This window comes from Camarhynchus parvulus, chromosome 3, assembly GCF_901933205.1.
Source record: "Camarhynchus parvulus chromosome 3, STF_HiC, whole genome shotgun sequence".
Classification (NCBI taxonomy): domain Eukaryota; kingdom Metazoa; phylum Chordata; class Aves; order Passeriformes; family Thraupidae; genus Camarhynchus; species Camarhynchus parvulus.
The window spans coordinates 12,193,693-12,218,803 of NC_044573.1; the positions used below are offsets into that span (position 1 = coordinate 12,193,693).

At 45.1% G+C, this 25,111-nt stretch overlaps 2 protein-coding genes across 3 annotated transcripts in view; one reads left to right on the forward strand and one right to left on the reverse strand.

Annotated features, from left to right (window-relative positions):
• Positions 1 to 1,339, forward strand: part of FBXO11 (F-box protein 11) — a 70,657-nt gene extending 69,318 nt beyond the window's left edge. For both annotated transcript variants that reach the window (XM_030946069.1, XM_030946070.1), the window contains exon 23: positions 3 to 1,339. In XM_030946069.1, coding sequence (XP_030801929.1) covers positions 3 to 132 — 130 coding nt within the window. In that variant the 3' untranslated portion in view covers positions 133 to 1,339. The remainder of the gene's footprint in view (positions 1 to 2) is intronic.
• Positions 1,306 to 15,514, reverse strand: MSH6 (mutS homolog 6). The gene is given in 13 exon segments (XM_030946068.1): positions 1,306 to 1,462; positions 1,821 to 2,020; positions 2,185 to 2,339; positions 2,889 to 2,978; positions 5,130 to 5,247; positions 5,765 to 6,030; positions 7,253 to 7,346; positions 7,349 to 9,799; positions 10,975 to 11,147; positions 13,571 to 13,773; positions 15,253 to 15,352; positions 15,355 to 15,381; positions 15,384 to 15,514. Coding segments are annotated over 13 exon segments (4,053 nt in total). The 5' UTR covers positions 15,478 to 15,514; the 3' UTR covers positions 1,306 to 1,380.
• Positions 15,515 to 25,111: the final 9,597 nt, after the last annotated feature.

A 25,111-nucleotide genomic window follows, 5' to 3' on the forward strand; every position in this document is an offset into this window, starting at 1 on the left:
AGGTTTTTCTGTGACTGTGGTGCTGGAACACTGTCCAATCCCTGTACGCTCGCCGGAGAGCCTACACACGATACAGATACACTATATGACTCTGCTCCACCTATAGAATCTAATACATTGCAGCACAACTGAATTCCTTTTCAGAAAGAAAGTCCTGCCATTCTAATATCATAACTATTAAAACTTTTTTTTGGAGGAAGTTACACTTGCCCATTTCTGCAGAAAGAGACTGTATTAAAGCGGATGTGTGAGGTGTTGACACTATGGAGCTCAACCTACCAAAAAAGAAAGTGGCAATATGTTGACTCAGGATAACAGAACTGGGCGTTTTAGCATTACTGTGTAAACAAAGACTTTGAAGGGACAGAAGTGAAGAAAAATAAGCTGCAATTTTGTACAGATACCAACTTCTGAGAGCTGGTGTTTTTACAAGTAGCATTGAAACGCAGTCCAATTTGCAGTAGTACTATTCTGTAGACAAGCAGCATTCTTTGTTGCTGCCTTTATGGACATGGGTACCAATCGCTTTTGTAACATGGTAAAAATGTGAGCTAGCACTTCTGCATTTCTTTTGATTTTTTAACATTTATTCAGATTGAGAAATATGATTTTAATGCTTTAATCTCATGTAGTTTGTTTCTAATTTCAAGCAAAAAATCTTATTGTACTTGAATGTGTCCTGTTTTGTTAGCACACCTAGACTTGCTGTAACTGTACTCATGTCCCAGTATGTACGTTCTTTCTATGAAAGAGAAAACACTAATCTTAAATTATATCCAGCAATTTTTCTGGTGTCCTCTGAAGTTAGAATAATCTCCTCCCCTGCCCCAGCAATAGTCTGTACTCAAACCACCCTAACAAAAGAAAGAAAAGCGAGTGTTTTAATGAGACTTCCTAGACTATAATGCACTATAAAACAAAGTACCCATGTAACTAAGTTTTGTGAAAGAAATTTTACTATGTTTTAAAGTACACAGTAGAAAGTCTCCTCAAAACAGTCTTGTACTTTTACTCTGTTCATAGTTTTTTTTGAACAGTCTGGACATTACTTACATAACCTGCTGGAAATCACAGCAATTTCCTGCTCTAATGAAGCTGAGACAAGTATATATACAGCCCTATACAGTTTCATAGCTTTTTTCCATTTATGTGTATTGGTGACAGTGGGTAATCAACAGCCTGAAAGTGTATGCATGTACCATAACATCTAGACTTAATATATTGTGGAGTACTCAATAACCATTATGTAGAGGGTAGGTATGAATTAAAGGGTTTAATTTCCTAGGAAAGACAATGGAAAAATGGTCATTTTTAAAAAATAAAGTTTATTAGATCATAATGTTGTCTGCTCCCACCTTCTTGAGAAAGCCGTGCGAGTTCCTAAAGCCGGTCAATCATTGCCGTGAGTTTCCGAACCGCGTTTGCCTCACAGGTTGCTCCATCCACCACCTGGCACAGGTACCTGGGAGAAACAACCACCTTTACTGACAGGAACACTGAGGGGCAGAGCTTGAGATTGCCACTCCTGCAACAGCTTTAGGAGACATGGATGCTGGGCCTGGTGTAAAGACTGCCAGCACACCCCCCACTCCGTCTGTGTGCAAATTCAGACTGGCATAGTGACCCAAGGCTTAAAATACTGCTCATCATCTCTGCCCTCCCATAGTACCTTCCCCCCTCCCTCCCTGTGAACATCTGATGTTCACAAAAGTAGTTGTAACTGCCCCTCGTGCTGTGACTGAGCAAAAGCGACTGCCCACATATTAGAATGGGTTCCTATAAGCCATTTGCAACTTCAATACAGAAACCCAGGGCCTTACCTAAATATTCTCAGTGAGATGGTTGTTTTTTCAAACTCTTTGGCTTTTCTGTGCCCCTTCTGAATGACTTCCTCTGGAATATCTGCAAGTCTTGCTGCATTGAATCCGTAGCTCTTTGGGCAGGCTCCTTCAATGAACTTGTACAGGAATGTAATTGTTTCCTGGCTTGGATCCTCACTCTCATTTTCAACCATGCATGCCTGGGAAGAGCAAGTCACAAGTTAGAGTTTGCAATATTGACCTACAGCCTAACAAACACATGGGACATCATGTCCTGTTCCCAAACCAGCCATTTCTCAGGGCAGAAGAGCACAGAAAAGCAGGAGAAGTCCCAGCAGGGAGAAGCCCATCCTCCCAGCCATACCATGTGTCCCAGGCGCACGGCCTGGCTGTGGGAATGGTCCTCCACCAGGGAGTGGTAGTGAGTGGAGAACAGCGTCCGGCACCGGATCCTCTGCGCCAGCTCCTCCACCACCGCGCTCGCTATGGCTGTGCCGTCAAACGTGGCCGTGCCTCTGCCTGGGGACACAACGGGACACCTGTGGCACACTCGGCAGCACGAGGGGCACAGAAAAGTCAATCCACAGCTCACGTGCTGCTGGACAGACAGACAACCCACAGACAAATGCAGCAAGGCATTTGTAGTGTTTGTCTGTTCCCCTCCCCGCTGGGTGCAAGGCCAACAAAGAGCATTGAGGGGTGAGAGCCACCGGCACCAGGGGAAGGGGACCTGGGTGTTGGCCCCATAACAATCACCCTCTTCTGCACTGCAGAAAAAAGATGTTTCTGCTCTCCTGAGGTTTGCTACAAGTAATTATGCAAAGCAAAAGCAGGAAACCACAGCTGGAAATAGGGTAATAATGACTGGGGGTGGGAAGTGGTGAAGAGTTCCCAGAGCACCCAAGATGTGTTCATGTTAGAGAGGCTGACACACCAGTTAAACACCAACATCATTATGGTGAAACTGGCCCTGTGTATTTGGCTGCCATTCAGACAGCCCAAAAACCTTGCAGCCAGTCTTTCATCCCACAGATTTAGCTTCCATCTATTACAAAATGGTCTAATTACCCAGTTCATCCACGAGAACAAGGGAGTGCTCTGTTGCATGCTGGAGAATGCTGGAAGTCTCACTCAATTCGACAAAGAAGGTACTTTCACCTTTAAAGGAAATGACAAAAAAAAAAGCCACAAAGTAAGTCAAAGATCTGAGAACCACAACTAAAACTTCATTTAATCTGCACTAGAATCTTGGTTAAGCTAAAGTGAAACTCAGTAGCTAACTGAAGATGAACAAAAACATGACACTTTTTTTCCAGTGAGAAAACAGCAGGTTCCCATTTGCCAGAAAAAACAAGTTTTGATTCCTTTAGAGTACAGGAATAAGCACAAGCACAATTAATTAAGTTTTCAGGCCAACACACCTGCTTATTTTTAATAGCACCAGTCAAAAGTAACAGCTGGACAAAAAGAGGGGCACAAAAGCTACAATGGGGAGAATTTTTGTCCCTTTTTTGGCCTGAATGCACAGGACAGGCGGAAGGTGTGTGTGGCTTTCCAGCAAAAAAAAAACAAGCAGAAAATCAAAGACTGAGAGACTGGAATAACTGGTTTGGTTGTGATGTCAGGAGGGAACTATTTGGATAATAAAGGCTTTATTTGTATATTCTCTCCTCGAATGAAGTATGACAAAAGCAATATTCTGCTGCTAAGGCTCAAGCATCTCATGGGAGTTTCAGCAACCCAGATAATACAAAGCCTGAAATTTACACCAGAAATTGGTTTTAGCAGATTATGAGCAGAAGTACACACCCTTCCACGTGATAAACCCACACTTACAAAGTCGGGATTTACTTGTTCTTTGTGGAGATCATTACAAATAATCACAAGTAGCAGCAATTAATGCAGTTTATTCCATTAAAGGCAAGCATTTATTTCCTGTACTCATGCTGCATGAGCACTGCTTTGCTCTAACATAAGTTTTCTAACATGAATTACTAAGCAGCGTCCACCAATCCTGATTTTCTGCATTTATTTAAAGAAATAGCCAGGATTTAATTGTTTCAACAATATTTAAGAATAACCATTTATTCTCTTCAAAAAATAAAGTCCTAAAATTTTATTACTGAAAAATTAACTTAATAAAAGTCCTGCTGACATCCATTACAAAGTGACTGCTGTGGAACAACTTTTTCTGTGCTTTTCTGTCTACAGAGTGTGCAAACAAATGTATCAAGAACAGATTTCAGAGCTCGTTCTTAGCAGTGCTTACCCTCACAACTGAAATGTCAAATCAGAAGTATAGTCCTCAGTTAACTGAAAAAAAATTGAAAATGCTACATTTTGCTAGACCATCTCTCATGAAGGAAGGGCCCTTCTCATCTCTACCATAAGCATTTAAGTATTTTTCACACTTTTGATTCCTTCTTGTACTGAAATTAAACAAAATGGAGATGAGCTGGGCAAAGAAAGCCTTAATAACATTCTCTAGCTGAGAAAAAAAGCCTTGATTTGGGGAAGTGTCAATATTTTTTTTAATTAAGAACTTGGAATGATTCATTTCCAAATTCCTTCTGTGCAATAAGTTCAGTGGGCTTAACTCCTTTCATATTCACTGACCCACATTTTTCAGCAGAGAGATCACAGAAAACCTGTGCACTCCTTAGTGAGCAATGATACTACTCTTACCACAACAATCATTTTATTTTTCTAGCCCAGTGGCACTTTGCCTATCACCACTGGCAGACTTTACCATTCCACTTGTCATGTCATCCTCCACTTGTCTCTTCCTCTCCATTCAAGGAACAAAATACTCCAAGAACTGTCAACTACTACTTCCAAGAAGGACATCTGCCTCTCTGGCTCATCAGAAGAAATCAGATTTCAAACATAATGACTGAAACAAGGAACTTCTATAGTCCTTGCAGGAAGGCACAAAAACAACTCCTGTGCAACAGCTGCCCCAACATCACTGTCCTATTTCACAACACTTACAAAAAGGTATCAGTGAGAGCAGAATATAATCAATACTAAAAAAAGATATTCCTCAGACTTGCATCCAGGTGAGAGTTAGGCTTTTAATATTAAAATTCATTAGGAAGTGATCCCGTGCATCTGTCAAAAATCAAATGGACGCACACATGAAAAAATAAAGCCTAAGTACAATCCTGTCTCCACTCCGAACAACAAAAGAAAAGAATGCACAGCTCTCCCTGCAAAATACTGTCCCCTTTCCAGCTTGCCACTGGAAGCAGGAGCAGAAAGTTGGTGCCAGCAGCCCCCTGTGCAGCTAGCTGTGTGTCAGGCACTCACCGGCCATGATCCTGTCGGAGGCGCCGAGCCGCGTGAACACGCGGTCGATGGGCGTGAGCCTGCAGGATTCCGCGGGCACGTAGCACCCCAGCTGGGCCATGACCACCAGGAGACCAGCCTGCACAGCAAACGGGGACAGTCACATCTGCACCGGTGCTTGCAGCTTCAGTTCCACACACACAGCAAGGGCACGAAGCTGTGTTTCCCCTAAAACAGGGACTGGAGTACATAAAGCTTCCCGCTGCTTTAACAGCTCCAGGCTGCAGCAGCATCAGCTCTGGCAGGACTGAACTACTCTGAAAGCCTTCAAAACACAAATTATCACAGCAAGCAGTGTTTATAAAGCAACATCCCTGCTGATCTCTAGTTTCAGCTTGTTCAACCTGCAGAAGCATCTTTTGCCAGCTGATGCCAAGTCCCGGGTAAGTCACTTGAAAAAGATAAACAGTACTCTATCACTTCTTCCCAACCAACTCTCCTAGGACAACTAAAACTTATCCCTCCCTATAGCAGAAAATCTCTCTGAACATGAGCACTTTCTGGGACCTCCTGTGACACCCATGACAGCCAGGCCCTGTAATTCCCTCACCCAAACCCCAGAGGTACCCTGGTACCAGTGAGAGTACGACAATCACCTGTCTCATGAGCGTAGATTTGCCACCCATGTTGGGGCCAGTTACCAGCACACAGGAGGCCTCACTGCTGCTGCCTTCGTCCTTGATGCCTATCACAATGTCATTGGGAATAAAATCATCCCCAAAGAAAGTTTTTGTGATGCATGGATGGCGGGAATTTCTGAGTTCCAGGAAGGGAGGAGTATTATCCGTAGGCAGCAGGATTACAGGTCGGCACAGAGGTCCATCACCACCTTGACTGTAGTGAGCAAGGGACATCAAGACATCTAGAAAATGAAGAGAAATTCCAATCAGTCACACTTTCAAATTTCTTCATACACTGGAATTCATTTACTCATTGAACAGCAATTTTGTAGAAACACTTTTCTATTTTATTCCATTTTCCTCATAAGGGAAACACCCACGAAGGACTCCAGAACAAGGTGGGAATATTTACAGTGTCTTTCCTCATTCCTTTCAGATTTCTACAGATGTCATGATAAAAAATACTCCCCTATAGTTATTTTAGTTCAAAAGTCTTTAAAATCCACATAATTTCATTTCAAAAGTTCACGTATAAAACAATAATTGGTTTTTCATTCAGCATTGGTTTTTCATTCAGCTTCTGTGACAGTGAATTACTTTGTGAAGAATCCTAATTCTGCCTGAAAGTTGCCAGAGGAAAAATGTATAAATATTAAAACTCTGTGTGTCCAGCAGGAAGCAGCAGCACAAGACCCCTCAGTTAGCTGAGCCCCAAGGTTCTAAAAGCTATCACCCACACAATGAGACTGTTCATGATTTTAGAGGCTTTATGTACACACACTACAGCTGAGCCTGGACACTGAATTCCTCTCTGCTGGGAACCAATTCAGCACTTGCCCTGAGCTGTGGTGTGGCTGATGTGACTGCTTCCCAGCTCTCCCAGCAACTCCATTCCCAGCCAACACTGCCTGCCTGCCCTCCCTTTTCTGCTCTAGTGGCATTCAGAGACTGCTTTCATTTTTCCCTGGAACAAAGACATCCCAGAGTGCCTCACCCTAGCAGAAAATCCACAGGACAGAAGTATGCCAGTCCTGAGAAGGGAATACAGGAAATTGTTCTATCCCAGAAATTTAAGGAGGATTTGGGGAAGCCCTCTTAGTAGACTACCTTCTTCAAGGCTCATCACTGAGTACTTGTATTTTTAAAGGATGGCCAGAAAGCATCCTGCTCAGATAGAAAAAAAACTTACCAGCAGCTTAGATTTTTATAGCTCCATTTAATAAGAAGCTACTAATCCACACACAAGGCTCTGGAAGCAGTGAGGCCCACCAGGCTACACTGAACTGGGAGAACCATCTGGCTGCACATCTACAACCATGCAACAGGAATGAAACAGGGAATCACTACTAATTATCAAAGCCCTTACCACAATCAAGAGCTTTCAAACACAAGTCAAGAGCTGGCAACAAGCTTGCCCAGATCATGTTTCATATTTACAGTGTCAGAAGGAGGCAAAGCTCTTACCCAGCACAGCAATGCACTCCACAGCTGTCTGCCAGTCCTTGCTGTTCTTGTCGAAGTTGTAGAAGAGGCGCCTCATGCAGTCCTTGAGGGCAGCGTGTCGCGGCGCTCCTCGGCGTTCACCATGGCAGCCAGCATCTTCTCGATCTCCTTGGTCCAGTAGCGCTTGTAGCCCTTCCTGCTGGACCTCAGCTCGTACTCCTCGGGCAGGTTACGGGAGATGACACTTTCTGGGATCTCCATCTGGTACCGGTTCTTGCCTGTCCCCCAGTACTGCACGGATTTGGACCCGAGCAGCTTGCGCTGCTTATCCAGGTACTTCCGAAGGTCCTCCTCGAGAGATCTGATATCCTCCAGTGCTCCATCATAATCAGGGTCAAAGCCCAGCTTGGGGGTAATCACTCCTGTCTTCCGAGCCTGGTTGTGATCAAAGGCAGTGTCCCACCTGGTGAGCTCTGCACTCAGGTCTGGGAAGCGGCCATCGGGATTTGTGGTTCTGCGGGTGACCAGCTGCCTCAGGACTCTGGATTTGAAGTCACTGGCAAACTCCTCCATGAATTCGACAATTTCATTCATTACTTTGAATCCCTCCAGGGTAGACAGAAAGTCAGCAATTTTTTTCTTGCTGTATTTGAGTTCTTCATAGAAGATGGCCCTGCTGTCAGGATGGTTCTCACTTTTGAGTGGGGACCCAATGCTGTGAATTTTGCTGAGCAGTCTTTCAAGGTCAGGCAGTTTCTTGAGGTACTCAGTGACTTCAGACATTTTATCTGGCACTTCCAGGAGGTCCTCGACAGCATCCAAACGATCATTGATGGATTTAGGATTACAAAGAGGAGCGCAGAGCCATTGTTTCAGGAGTCGCTTCCCGAATGGCGTACAGCAAGAATCAATCCTTTCCAACAAAGTACCTTCTGTGCTTCCATTAGTTCCATTCTGCAGGACTTCCAAGTTCATCAGGGTGACTCCATCCAGCACCATCCGCTGGCCAGTTCTGCCAAACAAACTACTTGAACTCATGGTTTTTGCAGTAGCAATATCCACAGGGACATATTCCTCAAAGTTTGCCTGTGATAACAGCTCCTGATCAATCAAACATTTTTTGAGATAGAAGACGCATCCCCCAAGAGCTGACAAAGCTAATTCACTGTTTTCACCAGGAGTTAATCCCAGGGAGTCACTCTCTGAAGTCAGAGATTTGATTACAGAGGGCAGAGAACATCCATTTTCACAATTCTGCTTCTCCTTGAAATATCCTTCCTCAAGAAGGACTTTTAGTGTTTTAGATGCATTCCAGAACTGGGAACCCGAGGTCAGCCCTTCCTGCATGCAAGAAACCAGCGAGCCCTTCAGTATCTTCTGTGTGTCCACAGACAGGTTCCCCTTCTCAAACAGCACCTGCACGGGGGTGTAGTGAGCGACCAAAGTCCTAAACCTGGAGCAGTGGCGATCATCCGGGAACTGGCCGACGTGGAACTTCCCCATGGAGGTGTCGACGAAGCAGACGCCGTAGAGGCGCGTCCCGGCCGTGTCCTCCTTCTCCTTCACGCTCAGCAGGAACCTGCTGTGGTTCTCGGAGGGGTCGCAGTCCATGACGCTGTAGGTCTGCGTTCCCTTGGTGATGATCCTGCAGACCTCCCGCCGCACCACCTTGTCAAACCTGCTGGAGTGGCCCGCGGACCTGCAGCGCGCTTCCATCATTTCGGGCGTTTCCGTCTGCTCCACGCGTGCCACCTTGTAGCCCTTCTGCACGAGGACGTCGGAGAAGCGGCCGAACGCGGTCTCCGGAAAGCCTGAGTGGGCCCAGGTGCCCTTCATGAAGATCAGGCCCAGCTCATTGACGCCGGTGACCGCGTCCATGTGATACAGCTCGTAGAACTTTCCCACCTTGTAGCAAATCACAGCGTCGAGGTTCTGGCTTTTGAGCTGCCACCACCTCCTTACGCCCGGCGTGCACTTGTTGAGGTAATCCTCGGGCACGTACAGAGTGCAGGGGTCGTAGTCAGGGTCACCCTGACGCCTCCTGTGCGCATCCCTCCTCTTCCCTTCCTGCAGCCAGTCCAGCTTTTCGTGCTCCCACACCGAGAAGCCACCAGTGCCTCCACTGCAAGCATTTGCTTGAGATTCAAAACTTTCAGGTGCTGCAAAGGATGTCAGCTTAGACTTGGCTTCTGAAGACACTGCTGCTGCTCTTTTGGGCGTTTCAGAACAGTCATTTCCCAGGCTACTCCTTTTAGCAGGCTTTTTCACCTCTCTCCTCTTTCGTTTAGAAGGGACTTTTACGGGGCTCTCTGCAACACTCTCTGCCTCTGTCTCTGTGTCAGAAGACTCATTTTCATCCACCCCACTACTGGCTTCCTCACTGCTGGCTGCTTCTTTCCCATCAGGCTTGAACTCCACATCAGAGCCATCGTGGTCACTGTCAGAATCCAACACTCTCCTTCTCTTGGCTTTCACAGCTCTTTCCCTGCTCATCACTCGCTTATTGCTTTTCACATCCTCCTCACTATTGCAGTCTTCACTGTTGCCTGATGCATTTTCACTCATCTCCTGGAAAAATAAATTATTTTGTCTGTAGATAATTCTGGCTACAAAGACAGTGTTGCATAAAGAAGTGCAAAAATGTGCAATAACGCAGTACCTATGATGCTTCAAGCAAGAGACAGCAGAGCCACAGCCAATTCCAAGTACCTTTACAGAACCCAGGTTTTTTCTGGACAAGTAACTGCTACTGGCCAGTGACATAATCAGTCTTATTTCTGTTCCTTAGAGACTCATTCATTACTGTGCATATGTGATGCTGATGAACAAAGCATTTAAACTACACAAAAAAGAATATGGCACGTGTAGGAGAAAGAAAAGATAAATAAAAGAAAAGATAAAATAACTCTGTTATTTGCCTTTTCAGCCTCAAACTTTAATGGAAAATCAGCAGTGGAGGGACTGCAGTGAGTACAAAGTGCCACTGCACATAACACAACGCCTGGAGTGGCACCTGTCCCTCAGGGCTGTCACACTGGAGACTGAGTATACGAGCTAAGGGAAGCCACCATCCCACTGACAGTGTCCTCATACCATTCCTCTCCAAAGAAATCTATTCCAAGGCATACGGTGCCACTGAAATAATAACTGAATCAATACAACATGAATACAACACAGTAAAACATCACATTTTAGTTACTCCACCAAGACTGCTGTTAACAGTGCAAGAACTGGTATTTTAGTGCTACTCCACAAGATGAGGGTGGGCTCCAAAAATTCAATTTAATGCCTTAGATGAACAGTCAAAAAGCTATAAATTTATATATTAAGACACACTAAAACTCCAGATCAAACTTAGGGCAACTTGGACTATGAATAGCAGATAGAGAAGATAAAATGATGCATCAGAAAAAAGCATTTCTGGGTGAAAAAGTAGGTCACCAGGGAGTGATGAGTGAAGAGACTCAGAGAAATTAAGGAGATTCTGAGGTCAGTCCTTACCATACAGAACACCAAAGAGACTTGTCTTTCCAACTAGAAAAGATGAGAGACCAGCATATGACCTGACAACACAGAAGCAGTACAAAAAAAGACAAATGGATACATGTGTGCAAGATTAACTAGGAGATAAGCTGTGATTACTGTACCAGAGAACTGCAGGATATTCCATGCTTAGGTCCAAGTCACAGCTTCTAAGTTCTAGCAATATTTCTGCAAGTGACAGCAATTAAGAAACATTTTACCTCCACTTCTTCCTCTTCCTCCTCTGTGTCTGAAGGCTCATTGCATACTGCCAGTTCAAGCCTCTTGGTTTTATCTTTGCTCATGGCATCATCTGCCAGCACCATGGCTCTTTTAATTTCAGGCTTTGTGCTGTAAAACATACCTCCCTTCATCGTCTCCTTGTCTGATGAACCTGTAAAAAACACAGATTTGTTAAGAACAAATGCTAAATGCTAGACTTAACATTTGTTAAGTCTAGTGATCATAGTTCACTTTGAAATGTATTCAGACAACTAGCATTCATATTCAGATAACTAAACTCTTGTGCTGCCACCACTCATTCCCACCACATCTTAAACACAGCAATCTATCATCCTGCTGAACTACCCCTGGGGAAAGTACACACATTCACAAATGAAATGCCTACCTCCATGAACACTTGAAGAATTGCTTCTATTTCTGTAACTCATTACCACATGTGAGCACTCCTAGGCTGAGCTCAGACTCACTCTCACTGTAGTTAGTACTGAATTTAACACTGGCAGAGCAGCAGACAGACCTGACTGAGACCACAGGGCTGTTTTAGCAGTGACAGCTAAGTTCAGCCAGAGTTATCTTCACTTTCTAGGCACAAGCCACCTATGGCACAGACCTGAAAGCTCTGCTGGCCTCCAAAGTGCTGCTCTGAGTGCAGCCAGGCACCCAGCCCAGCCCATTAGCCAGATTAGCTGATGGCCAATCACGCTGGGCGCCCAGGCTGCCACTGCAGGGCAGTGAACAAAGCCTGCTATTAATAACTGCTGCATTCCCTCCTCCTCCTGCACAGCCCCTCCTGCCACCACCTGCACACACACAAAACCAAAGCCAACCACTCTACAGACTGATTTCAGGTCCTTTTCCCCACTCTTGTGAACCCCATCATCCACCACTACTGACTGCAGCTTCAGCTCTAAACCAGTGGCACACAAAAGCAGAGGACTCAGAGGAGGCCAAACACCTCAGAAACAACTCAAACAAAATTCCGACTCACAATCAACTCCCAGTTTGCAGTAGCAAAGAGGGAGTTACAAGTAGCTGCTTCGACAGCACAAAGGCAACACATTAACAATCCAGATCTCCCTTTTGGTCTCCCAAATGCAATGAGGCAGTCTAAAAATATTCTGCATTAATATTAAATGCGACTGAACAATGTCAGAAGAAAAATCTTCTCATGTAATTGAGCTGCACACTCAAGGGTGGAACACCTGTATATTCACTTAACCAACTGCTGAGCACCTCCACTTCTTCCTGCCCACCTGTTACAGGTCTGGCCCTGTGCTCTCTGCACTTACTCAGGTACAAAAAATAACACAACCCAAGAAACTTATCCATTTTCTTACCCAAAGACTCTAACACTTTTCCTTTGTATATAAAAATGCTGTTTGTTTGACTTTAAAGCAAATAGGTATTTTAAATATTTTAATCTGCTCTGCATGCAACACTCCTCCTGTGATAGATCTATGTATCTGTACTTAAACTCCATTTTGGCAATTTTCTTTTGGCAAACAGATTAATTCCCCTTACCTGTAGCTGCTTCTTTGTGCAACTACAAGCTCTCAGAATATTCTGATTGCCTTCAGATACTTTGGGGAAAGACACACATAACCACGGACCAATTTACTTGCAACACATTATGCTAAGACTCACAGCAATAACATTACCATTTCAATTTAAAACCATGGCTGAAGTGCAGCACACTGAAGTACAGAGGAGACAAAAATGTATCTACATGATCATGAGATGGAACTCTGACTTGTAGAAAGGGAGAAACTATTTAAATTCAGGTTTTTTCAGTGACACAACGGGGCATCAGAAATACTGCATTACATATAAAGCATTTGACTAATAAGACAATTTACAGCCAATGACTTAGTTTTCAGCAACAGTAAAATTATGAAAAAAGGGGAAAACAGATTATGTTTATTAAAATGGTGAGATTTATTATGCAAAATGTTAACTCATTATTTCATTTGATTTTTACTAGTTAGCCATGTCATTTCTTCAGTATCACAAACACCAACTCTGATCTGTAATACAAGCACTGCCCTCACCAACACTCAATTCTCAAGTTATATATTTTATTTACAAAACTGCTGCACTGCTGAGAAGAAACACTGCAGCAGAATTAATTTTATTTACCCAATATCCTGGGCCTAGCCTTTTAATTCTGGACATACTACAGTTCCTAAATAGCTGCTTAAAAACTGGGTTTGACACTCCTAATACTTCAGGGATTTCAGGGCTAAAAGTGGAAATACTGGGTTTAACTTTACATCATTTTTGTACTGAAGTAAAGGAAATATCTCCAAACATCAGCAAGCTTTAAGTTTGTTTAATTAGTTGTTCTAATCCAATAAACAAAAGGGCTTAGTGTTTTATGTTTCAAGAACTGTATAAACACAAACGTACCTGTAACCCTCAAAAACTTGTCACTTACAAGGCACAAAACATGCTCAATTCTACTCTTAGTTTTGCTGCTCCTTCTCTGTGGAGAATAATATACCCTATATTCCAAGCCTGTAATTCCACAACAAGTGTCAGGCTTCCATTTCAAACAGTTTTGTTTCTATCTCTTACCTTTATATGGCTTCAGGTACTTAACACTGATCCAACCCCTCGTAGGGCTGTCATCAAAGAACTGCACGTGGACACGAGTGGATTTTCCTTTTCCTCTGACTATCGTCCTTTCTGTGGGGTGGTTGTAAATGAGACACGGCCACCAGGGATAGCCTTCCATCTTGGCCCACACCAGGTCCCCAGGAGAATACTCACAGGAGACACTGCAGAGACAACAAATGTGTCATTTAAGGAACACAAACATCTGGAACAGCTCTCTCCACAGATGTCACTGCACACTGCTGCTGCTGAGCATTTTGCCCTCCAACCTGGATTACATAGCCCTTCCATACCACCACCAACACTTCTAAACCTTTTTTATTTGCTCCTCCAAGTTCTGCTGGATTCCCACAGAGAGAGAGCTTTATCACAGAATGGTTTGGGTTCAAAGGGACCCTAAAGACCACCTGGTCCCAGCCCCCTGCCATGCACAGGGACACCTCCCCCTATCCCAGGTTGTTCAGAGCCCCATCCAGCCTGGCCTTGAAAACTTCCAGGGGTGGAGCATCCACATCCAACCTGTGCCAGTGCCTCACCAACCTCACAGTGAGGAATTTCTTCCTTTAATCTAATTAGACCTACTCTCTTTCAGTTTGAAGCCATTCTCTCTTGCCCTGTCACTACATGCCCTTTTCCTGTAGAAACTAATTTTCAACCAGGCACCTAAAGAAAAGAGTAAGACTTAAAAACCCCTCAGGCTACAAGAAATGAATAAATAAAAGACTCTACCTGCACTGCAAAGCACCTGGTGCAGATTTTATTTGCTCTCTCCTCCTTCCCACAGATTTCACCCCAGCCACTGACACATTTCCATAGATTATGGCTGGGACTCTCCTGCAGGCTGTGGCCCAACCACCAGTGACACTCAGTGTGCTGACAGGTGGGACACTTGCCATCGTGGTGTTCAGCACAAGAGAGACATGGGCTCCCAGAGCGGGTCCAGCAGAGGGCAACAACGATGATTATGGGAAAGGAGCATCTCTCTTAAGAGGAAAGGCTGAGGGAGCTGGGCCTGTTCGGCCCTGAGGAGAGATGACTGAGAGGGACTTCATCAATATGTATAAATACCTAAATGAGGGGTTGCCAAGAAGATGGAGCCAGGCTTTCCTCGGTGGTACCAAGCATTAGGACCCGAGACAAAGGGCACAAAGTTCCACCAGACCACAAGGAAGAACTTCTTGACTGCGTGTGTGACTGCGCACTGGAACTGATTGGCCAGAGAGGTGGAGCCGCCCTCCCTGGAGGTACTCAAAACTGAACACAACCCTGTGCCACGTGCTCTGGGACAACCCTGCTCGAGCAGGGAGGTTGGGCCAGATGCCCCACCGTGCTCCCCTCCAGCCTGACCCATTGTCACTCTATGACACAGCACGGAAAGCAAATTTAAAACACGAGTGCAGCGCTACTTCCAAACAGCACGGCCCGCCCCGCAGGTGTCCCATTGTCCCGCCGGGAGCCCAGGCCGCTGCGGGCCGGCCCGCGGGCCCGGCCGGGCACCGCATCCAGGGAATGGCGGGGACTGCGCCAGCCACGGGGCGACAGCGACACACGGACACCCTGAGGATCCCGCTCCCACCGCCGGCCGCTGCAGCTCCCTCCCGCCTCCCCTTCCCTCCCCTGTCCTCCCGCGTCCCCGCCGGTACCTGGCGGCCTTGGGGGCCTTGGCGGCCGCGCCGCCCCCCGCGCCCTTCTCGCCGTTCTCGCCGCGCCGCGCCGCCGCTCGGCCCGCCCCGCCCGGGGGCTGCCGGCGGCCTGGAGGCCGTTCCGCTCCCCGAGGCGCGGCGGGGCTCGCTGCGGGGCTCGGCGCCGGCCGGCGGGGCCGGCTGGGCCTTGGAGAAGAAGCGGAGCAGTGTGCTCTGCCGAGACATGGCCGCGGCGGGAAGCGCGGGCCGCTCCGCACGCCAAACCCGCGCGCCCGGCCCCGCCCCGGCCCCGCCCCGCCCGCGGCTTTGGCGGGAAGCGGTGAGGGAGCGGCCGGGCCCCTGCGTCCCTGTTGGCCCCAATTGGTGCAAAACGTGGAATATCTGGAAATTTCCGTGAGAAAGGACGCGGGGGGATGTCTGATCTTGGCGTGCTTCCAACCCTAATCAACAGGAAAGGGGATTTAACCCCTGAAATAGCGGCTGACGAGCAACCCCTGAGTGACGTCCGGATGTTAAAAAGACAAATTACTTGTGGGTAGGGTTACCTTGTGAAGGTTTAGGGCTTGAGGTGGTCTCCGACCTTGGGGGAGGTTAACAAAGCCTGGGGAGAAGGATGTGCAGCTGACAGTGGACACAAAGAATGCAGAATTTATGGGCCACAAGGACATTTGGCAGGACCCCAAAGATAAGGAAGAAACTAATAAAGACAGCTCAGCAGCTGTGCTGAACCAGCTCCAATTGGGTAAAATGTAATTCTGGCAGGGGGAGATGATGACCACCAGCTCCCCAACTCATGGACCCAAGAAACCCACTGACCCAAAAGAAGGGAAAGACTGAGTATGGGACTAATTAGCAGGAGAAGCAAGAGAATCATTAATAAGCAGAAGACAGAATACTAATTAATAAGAGAACTATGTAACTTTTAGCTAGTGAATATTAATGCCTTTGTTTAGTAAAATGTATAAATATTTGAAGGTTTTGGTAGCTGTCGTGCTGCCATTGCGGCTTTGCCACCCAGCTCCCTTTTCTGTGCAGAACTATGAATAAATCAAACATCTCAGCTCTGTGTGTGGGTTGGCCTCTGGCATAGCAAGTCAAAGAACCTATTTTGGGAGAACAGCTACTGCCCTCTGTGAAAAACGCCAATCGCTTGTTTTTAAAATTTTAACAGTTTAATAGTAATAAAATGGTTATAAAAATAGCAATATAATTAGAGTAATAAAAATTTTGGGCAATTTGAATTAGGACAAATACAGACAATAGAAACAAAGAGTTACATACAGTCCAGGTACCTCTTTCTGGGCAAAATAAGCCTGAAAAAGGACCCACGTTAACAGAGGTTTTACCCTTAAAAGCAACAGCCTGTTGCATATTCATACACTTCATCCATGATGCATAAATTCCATTCAAACACAGGATTCTGTCTGGTCAGTGTCAGCTTCTTCCTCCTAATCCTAATGGCATCGAGGCGGGAAGAAGTTCATTTCTCCTGATAATGGGGCAATAAATTCTCTCTCTCTGAAAGATTTAGGTGTCCTGTGGCTGCTATCTCAGTGCGAGTCCTTTCTTGAAAAAAAATTATCCTACATAGCATAGTTTCCATTGTAACATTTTTCTATAACCTAAAACTATATTTAACACACTACTTAAGAGAATTAATACAGCATTACTTTCTAACACAACACATATAATATTCGTTTTAATATTTGCAAAAAACCAATCATAAAATACGCATTTTTCACGCCCTCCAAGCCCCATTCCCTGCCTGCCATGGGGCCACAGTGCTTGTTATGGTCAATGGTGGGATGGCATGAGCTTTTTGTGGAGCCTTCCCACAAAAACACCCTCAGGGGAGGAGCAGTCGTGGCACTGGCGTTGGGCAGCCTCTCCTCCCTGCCCTGCAGCGCTGTGGTGGCAAGAGGAGAAGCTGGTACATGGCTGGAGGAGAAGCTTGGACAGCTGCCAGCCCCACTTCTCAGCTGGTTTCACTGGCAGAGCTAAGAAGTGGCAGCTAAAATAACAGGATCTCTTCCCATGGTTTTGGGTGGGTTTTTTTTCATATAAATTGGTGAGGGTATGTCCTTTAAAAGCAATTTTCTCATGCATTATAGCACGTGGTGCACTCGGTGGGACTCTTGGGGCTCTCGTGTGCAGGGCCAGGAGCTGGAATTCGATGATCCATGTGGGTCCCTTCCAGCTTGGAGTATTCTGTGGTTCTGTGACTCTGTAAGACAATTCCATTTCATGGTTCTTGACTGGTATGCTTGAGATGCAGCAAAAGAACAACTTACTTTTATAAGCTTAAATCCACACAAAAATTATTTGTTTATTATTATTTTGCAAACATTACTATAAAAATTGTGTTACCCCCCAAATAATATTTGCAAATATTATTATAAAATTATTATTTGCTTATTATTATGTTGCAAATTATTATTTGTCACCAGATGCCAGCTAGCACAGCTTTTCCTTTCACTAACATTGCTGCTTGACATTTCAGGCCAAAGCCTCTCCTTCCCCTCTGCACAGCTGTAGGAGGAAAAGCCTCAGGGGCGCTCCCACCACCAGCAAAAAACGTGGAACTGCAAGTCCGGGCTTTAACCACAAGAGGTCCTGCAATTCCGGCCGATGTGGAAGGATTTTGAAAGTCTGTTCCTTCTAAAAGAGCGACTTCGTTTTAACATCAAAGCATAACTTCCATTTGACTTCTCGTCTGTTGCATTCAGAAACAATCTGATGTGGTCTCTGCCTCAAACTGAATCACAATAGCAAAGGCATTTATTTTCCTGAGAAAAGTGCAGCGGATTCCGCTGCACGTGGAGCGCTTGGAAGTGGAACATGCTGCAGGATAAGCCCCTCAGCAGGTGTTGCTGGTCCTATCAAAAACACTCACCAGGACCAGTACCTGCACAAGTGTTTGGGTGGCTCATTTTTGTCAATTTTTTGCTGTAAATAGGCAACACAATTTATATTTTTCTGGAAAATGACAGTGATCATCCATCTGGCAGGTAGAGCAGGGAGATGGTATGAGGCAGGAAGGGGGAAAACTTGGGTGAGTGCTGAAAGCAGGCCCAGTTTTGAAAATAAAGGCTGTTTTGAGCAGACTCCTGTAGATTCTCCCTGAAGATGACTCTTGTCTGATCATATGAGCAATGGAGATAACGGGAGAACCTGAAGGGCCATCTGAATTTGGTGGCCTCTGGAGCCAAGATGATATGAGTGGCACAGAAGTAATTTTATTGTTGGGGTCGAGTTTGGTGGCCCTGGGGTTTCTTCAGGCTGGGAGGAGTGTGAGTCAGCCCTGGTGACTCTGCTAGGAGAGGGACAGGTTACTGATTTGGCAGCCCTGTGAATGTCTCAAGAAGAGACTGTGATCCTCATACTTCACAGACCACTAGGTCCAAAAGCCTGGGTGAGGAGCCTGGCAACTTTGTAATTTGTTCCATTCCACAATACCAGTTCTCCCGGTCTGGGGTGTCCCTGTGTCTGTGTCTGGGCATGCCTCCGTTCATGGTGACAGCCACTGGAAAAATGTCACGCTGGAAACTTACCTGAGTCTGTCATTTAGAAAGTCTGGATCCAACATCAGACCCTCTTGCTAAGGTGATATCCACAAAAACATAAACATTTAAATTTGCAGTAGTGGGTTGTTGTATATCCCCTTTTCTCTGGGACCAGGCTGGGGGAAGCACAGAACACAACAGCATTTATTAAATACCTTTTGTCATGCTGTTATTAATAGCAAGGGACTCATTACACACTGCATTCATTTATTCCCTCGTGCAGTTCACAAACACCTGCACTGATGGGTGGAGCAGGAGCTGGGAGACCAACCCCAGCTGGTTACTGAAAAGCAGAGGTGCGTGTTGATGTGTCAGGATGTTCAGGAAGTCCCTCCAAATAATTTTGTTTCATCATTTATATGTGTGTGTGTGTGTGTGTGTGTGTGTTTTTATATATTCATATCCACAGATAGACAGATAGACAATCTTGTAGTTTTGCATATAGCAGCCTTCATGGATGTTGCCTGCGTTGTGCAACACCCATGGCTGATGCCAGTGGGTTTGGACAGATTTGGCAGAGTGTCTGTGCTCAGTTATCAGATTTTGCAGATTCAGCAGGACTGTGAAGTCTCTGGAGCTTATAAGTTCTTGGCAGACACTCGGATGCTACTGCTTGGCACACACGTCCCCTCTCTTCAGCCTGCTTGTTCCTGGTGCCAGTTTCTCCATCCACACTCGTACCTGGTGGAGCCATTCACACTAACTCAAGCTTAGGGGGTTTTTAGGACAGTCTTCATCTTCTCCCTAGTAAAATTCATAATTCTACTTGTTTTTCTGCCAATCTCAACAGGGTAGGTTCTAGAATAGTTAAAACATGAAAGTCTGAACTTGTTTGATAGGAGATTGCAAAGGGTGTTATTACTGAAAACTCTACAAACTACTCTGTCCTCCTCCCTTTTTAAAATTTCCTATTTTTGAAGAGAAAGCCATTGGGAATTATAAAGTCACTGTAGTGCAGACTTCACACAAAACTCATCTGAACACCAAAAAATGCTGTATTTATCATAATTCTTTTCCTCTCTCTCCCCTCGACAATGCACACACATATACTCCCACACAGCCCTCAACCAAGCTTTTTAGCTCCTGAAGTGGTTCTGAACATTTTCCATTCCAGAAACAGTGGAAATAGCAAAGATTTGTCTTTTTCAAGATAATAGCTCAAAAATTTTGAAATGAAACAACTTTGGCTATACCTAGCTTTTCTAGGTTATGCAATGACCCTCTGCTACACATAGACCTTCGTCCAGAATTTAGAATAATTAATTTCTATATTGTTAGTTGCTGGAATAAGGAAAAGGCTACAAGGTAACTTTGAGATCTTTCTGGAAAAAAATGAAGTCATGTATATCAAGAAGGATACTTAAAACCATAACTACAACAGAAAAGCAAAGTGCCCCTGAAGCCAGGTGCCTGGCTATCTTCTGTACTGTTTGCTACCTCTCAGTATTCTTTGGAAGATACATTTAACAGGAAGGAAAGGTCATTCCTTGGGTAAGGGGTCTTGCTCTTGAAGTTGCCAGGCGCAGTCAAGAGCAAATTGGCGAGGCTGAGGGAGCAGCAGGAGCAAGGCTGCTCCCATCAGAGGCAGAGCCTTTGCTCACCCAGCTGATGCAGACCCCCAGCATCTGGATCTCAGAATGGCCTGGGCTGGAAGGGACAATATTCAATTTTTCATCCACCAGAATCCCCAGGTCCTTATGGCAGGGCTGCTCTCAACCCCTTCATCCCCCAGCCTGTGTTGAGCGCATCCAGAGGAGGCAACAAGGCTGGTGAGGGACTTGGAGCACAAACCCTGTGAGGAACATTTGAAGGAGCTGGGGTTGTTTAGCCTAGAGAAGAGGAGGCTTAGAGGTGACCTTATTGCTCTCTACACCTTCCTGAAGGGGGGCTATAGGCAGGTGGGGTTTGGTCTCTTCCACCGGGCAGCACTGACAGAACCAGAGGACACAGCCTCAAGCTATGACATGGAAGGTACAGGTTGGATATTAGGAAAAAGTTTTTCACCAAAAGAATAATAAAGCACTGGAATGCTCTTCCCAGGGAGGGGGTAGAATCACCATCTCTGGATGTGTTTAAAAAAGACTGGACATGGCACTTGGTGCTATAGTCTAGTTGAGGTGTTAGGGCATGGGTTGGACTCGATGACCTTAGAGGTCTCTTCCCACCTCATTATTCCATGATTCTGTGTGATTCTGTGATTCTGTGATTCTGTGAATCTGTGTTGAATTTGCCCTGGCCTCTGTGCAGGACCTTGCATTTGGTCTTGTTGAACTTCACGTGACCCCCATGAGCCTCAAGCCAGTCCAGGCCCCCCTGGATGTCACCCTGTCCCTCAGGCACATTGGCTGCACCACCTGGCTTAGTGTCACCTGCAAATTTGCTGCTGCTGCACTTGATCTCCCTGTCCATGTCACTGTGAAGGCATTAAATACTGCTGGTGGCAGTCTGGGGGACACCACTCACTCCTGGCTCCCACAGGGACACTGGGCTGCACGGGCAGCACAGGATGCTGGTCACCACCACGGCATCCCCAGACAAGGGGAGTGTTGCCCTGTGCTTCTAAAGTTCTTCTAATCCTTCTGATGTTTACATTTTTGTAATGGAGTTTCTCACCCACTTTTCGTGTAGATAATGATTGTTTTGCATTCCTTTCAGGAAGAAGAGAAAATTGATAGACTGTTGGTTTGACCCGTGTGGTTGGAGAGGTAGCAATTTCATCCTCTAATCCATGGTCACTTTTTAGAATTCTATAAATATCAAAGTCAGGAAATAAACGCCCCCTTTTTGCCTTAGACATCTCAGAGTGTGAGTATCGTTCATTTTGTGTTGTATTAGGACAGGGAGGGCAGTGGATCAGATCCAGGGTCAGTCCAGGGGTTCAGATCCAGGGTCAATCCAGGGGGAAGGGCTGCAGGCAGGCACTACTGCAGGGAGCATCGCTCAGGCAGGGGCTGGGTCCTCAAGGCAAACAAAAAACAGCGATATCCAACTTTTGAAAGCTCTTCAGATGAAATTTGCTAAGAGAGTATTATCTGTGAGGGTTAATGTCAGGAGCAGTCTACGAAATTTGACTTTGGTGGGTGTTTGAAGCATCAGCTATGTGCACTACCCCTCTTTATGTGTCTGCTGAGCTGAGTGACAAATTTGCTTCCAGCACTAACAGAAAGCTCCTAAAGTGAGGAAATAATCCCAAAGGCCTAGCTATTATAGGTAGAATTTTCTCATTTTGAACTAAACTCTTAAGATTTTATTATGCACTTGTCCCATTGTGACAAATGTAATGATTTTCACTTTTCTCCTTTATTTTAAACCCATTTTCTCAAAAATTTTTTGTATCTTTTGGCTGCCAGGCCAACCTCAGACTGTGAGGTGGAACAATTCACAGGGACAGTTTCATCATGCTGATACAGACAGGTCTGAAGGCAACGCTGACCTTCCTCAGAAGTTGCCCCAAAGGAGAATTTAAGCATGAGGCAAATGCTGCAAATAAGGCAACCAGGGGAAATGTTAAGTTTTAGAAAAATATGACCATGACAAAATGTTTATGAGTACTGAGGTCATTCTGACCTAAATATAATCAGTCTGGTAGGCTGCTAAAAATCACATATTTTAATGCAATCATTTTGTATAGGCCTGGAAACATGTAGGGTGTTTTTAAAGGGCATTTTTTCCCCAGCACTAATTTTACCACTTGTCAGCATCCAGCATACATAAATCAGAAACTGTTCATGCAGTAACTCATTGTCCTGTAGCTGGACTGAGAAACCAGCTTTATTTTAGTAGCAGAGATGATTAATTTCCTCTTTGCTTGCTTTTTTACATATCTGCAGACAGGCAGATTCCTTGTACTAGTTTAAGAAGAGCTTGTACAGCAGTGAGAAATGAAGCAAGAACTGCATGTTTATTTAGGGTCCCTTTAATGTCACTGTATGACTAAAACCTTTCAAATGTATTTTTTTAATATGACAAAGCACCAAAAAGAAGAGATGGAACTGTAAGATTTCAGAATAAATGACATTTCAGGATGCTTTGCTTATATTGTGCCTTCTCATAGATGCAGATCTGAAGTGAGATGAGAGCTGTTGGAACAGCATGCAGCAGAACTACCAGAAACAGGAGTTCAAAATTCAAGAAGAGTCTAAACATAACCTGTGAAATTAATTCTCAACCAGAACTGCAGACAGACTGCATCTCCAATTCGAATGTTTTTCATGTGGTATGGTATAGATCTGTGCATAATAATAGAATGTCCTAAAAAAAATTAGAAAGGGGAAAAAAAAAGGCAGGAATCAAAATAAAAATGGGCCAGGGCTGAAGATGATCAAGCTCTTCTCCATGATTCCATGCTGCTCCCACAGAACAGGAACATTCATCTGCTGATTTTGTTGGGTTCAAGATGCTCCTGCTATTTCAAAGTGTAGTAGCCACCCACAGCTATCCTGTTTCCTGCCTTCTGTTTTATTGTGCTTCTATTAACAGTATGAACACTTGTGGATTTTTCACTGATACAGTTTGATAATTTCAATTTGCAAAGAAAAAATAGCTTGCAAATCCAGAGGAAAAAGCAGCTGTAATCAAACAGTCTGACCTGGATAGCACCTGGCATTGCATTCCCCTGAGTCAATATCTGTTTAAATCAGTCAAAATCTGTTTCTACTCCTGTAGAAATCAAAGAGTTTTGATTTAAAGGTTTGCAAAGACTGGTAATGGCAATGGTCTGTTAATAAAGTACCATGAGATATTTGCAGCTATCAGGGTAAGGGACATAAATTTGAGCCGGGTGGATGGGGTTAAACTAGTTCCAAGCTTTTTCCCAGCACTGAATCAGTAAATTGGTGTTGCAAGAAGAAATTATTTGTATTTTGCATTCCTGATGTCCTCTCGCTTCAGAGTTGTCACCTGTCAGCATCAGTGGTGCATGAGAGAGGCAACTGGGGAGCAGCCTGGTGATGAGGAACCAGAATGCTCACGTTAAATGCTTCACTCCTGCATCCCTGCCAGATCCTACTTGGAGAGCCAAAGGGAGGCTGGTTCCCACTAATTAAAACATGGCAAAAAAAACAAGAAGAAACTTCTTTATTTCCTTTTTAAATCTATAACTTTGTTCCTTATGTGGAGCTGATCTATTGCCAAGTGACTTTGGCACTAGATCTGGAGAAATCTCTCCCAAAAGTTGTTTTTCTGATGCGGGTGCAGGCTGGGACAAGGGTGAGGTGACATGGGGAGAGGTGACATGGGAGGGGTGACATGGGGAGAGGTGGCCTGTTCTGCTGTCACTTGATGCTCTGAGTTTCACACTGGAGGAGTGCTGTGAGCCCTGTCCACCCGAGATCCATCCTCTGACTCAGGCCTCAGGTGATAACTGGTTTTCCTAGCAAAAGAGAGTTTAACTGTGAGCCTTTTCTGAATGAGTACACTTTTAGAAGGAAATGGTAACCAGTCATCCTACTGGAAATGAATAGCTCATTAGAACTACTACTCTGAGCCCTTTATTGCAGACTTCTTTGTGCAGATGCTCTGAGAGGTCTTTTTCCTGAAGTTTCTGGTTTTTTAGCAGCTTTGTATTTATGTAACTTCATTTTTAAGCATGCATACACTCAGCTTGTGACAGTCAAGGGCTCACTGATTGAAATTATCTAGAAGTGAATTTTCCCCACAATGGCCAGGTTAGTGCTTGTAAAGCAGCACAGAGGGCAGAAGGGCAGAGGTGCTCAAAGCATGATTTCAAATGCTTAGTAGGAGTTTGTTTTCATGAAATTCACTGTGCTTGCAGGTACACTGGGGAACTGGTTCAATACTCATTTCTCTAACCTGCAGTTCACTCTGTTTTATAACCCTGCTATTTTAATGCAGCTTGGTTCTCACCATCACCTTATCTTTCAGCAGATGGGCTCAGGAGCCACATAACACAAATCTTCCAGGGAGACAGGGTTTGAGATCTCTGAGGTGGCACTCATGGCCTGGCCTTGAAACAAGTCGTGCTTGGCCCAAGGCAGAACAGGGATCCTTCCCTGGAGTGTGTGGTAGAATATAAACCAGGGGAAAGGTGGAGGCTGAGAGCTCACCATGGGATCACCAGGGCTTTCATCCTGCTCATGCCCATGATGGTAAATCTGCTCTCCCTCCTGCACATGGCAGTGCTCTGTGTGTCCCTTCACTTGCCCCTGTCCATACCATTTTTGCCACCCCTCACAAGTGCAGGATTCTCTCTATAGTTGCCCCTTTTGTTGCTGCATACACCTTATCTCTCTTCACATGCTACAGACACAAGGTTTCCCATTATTTAATTTTTCCTG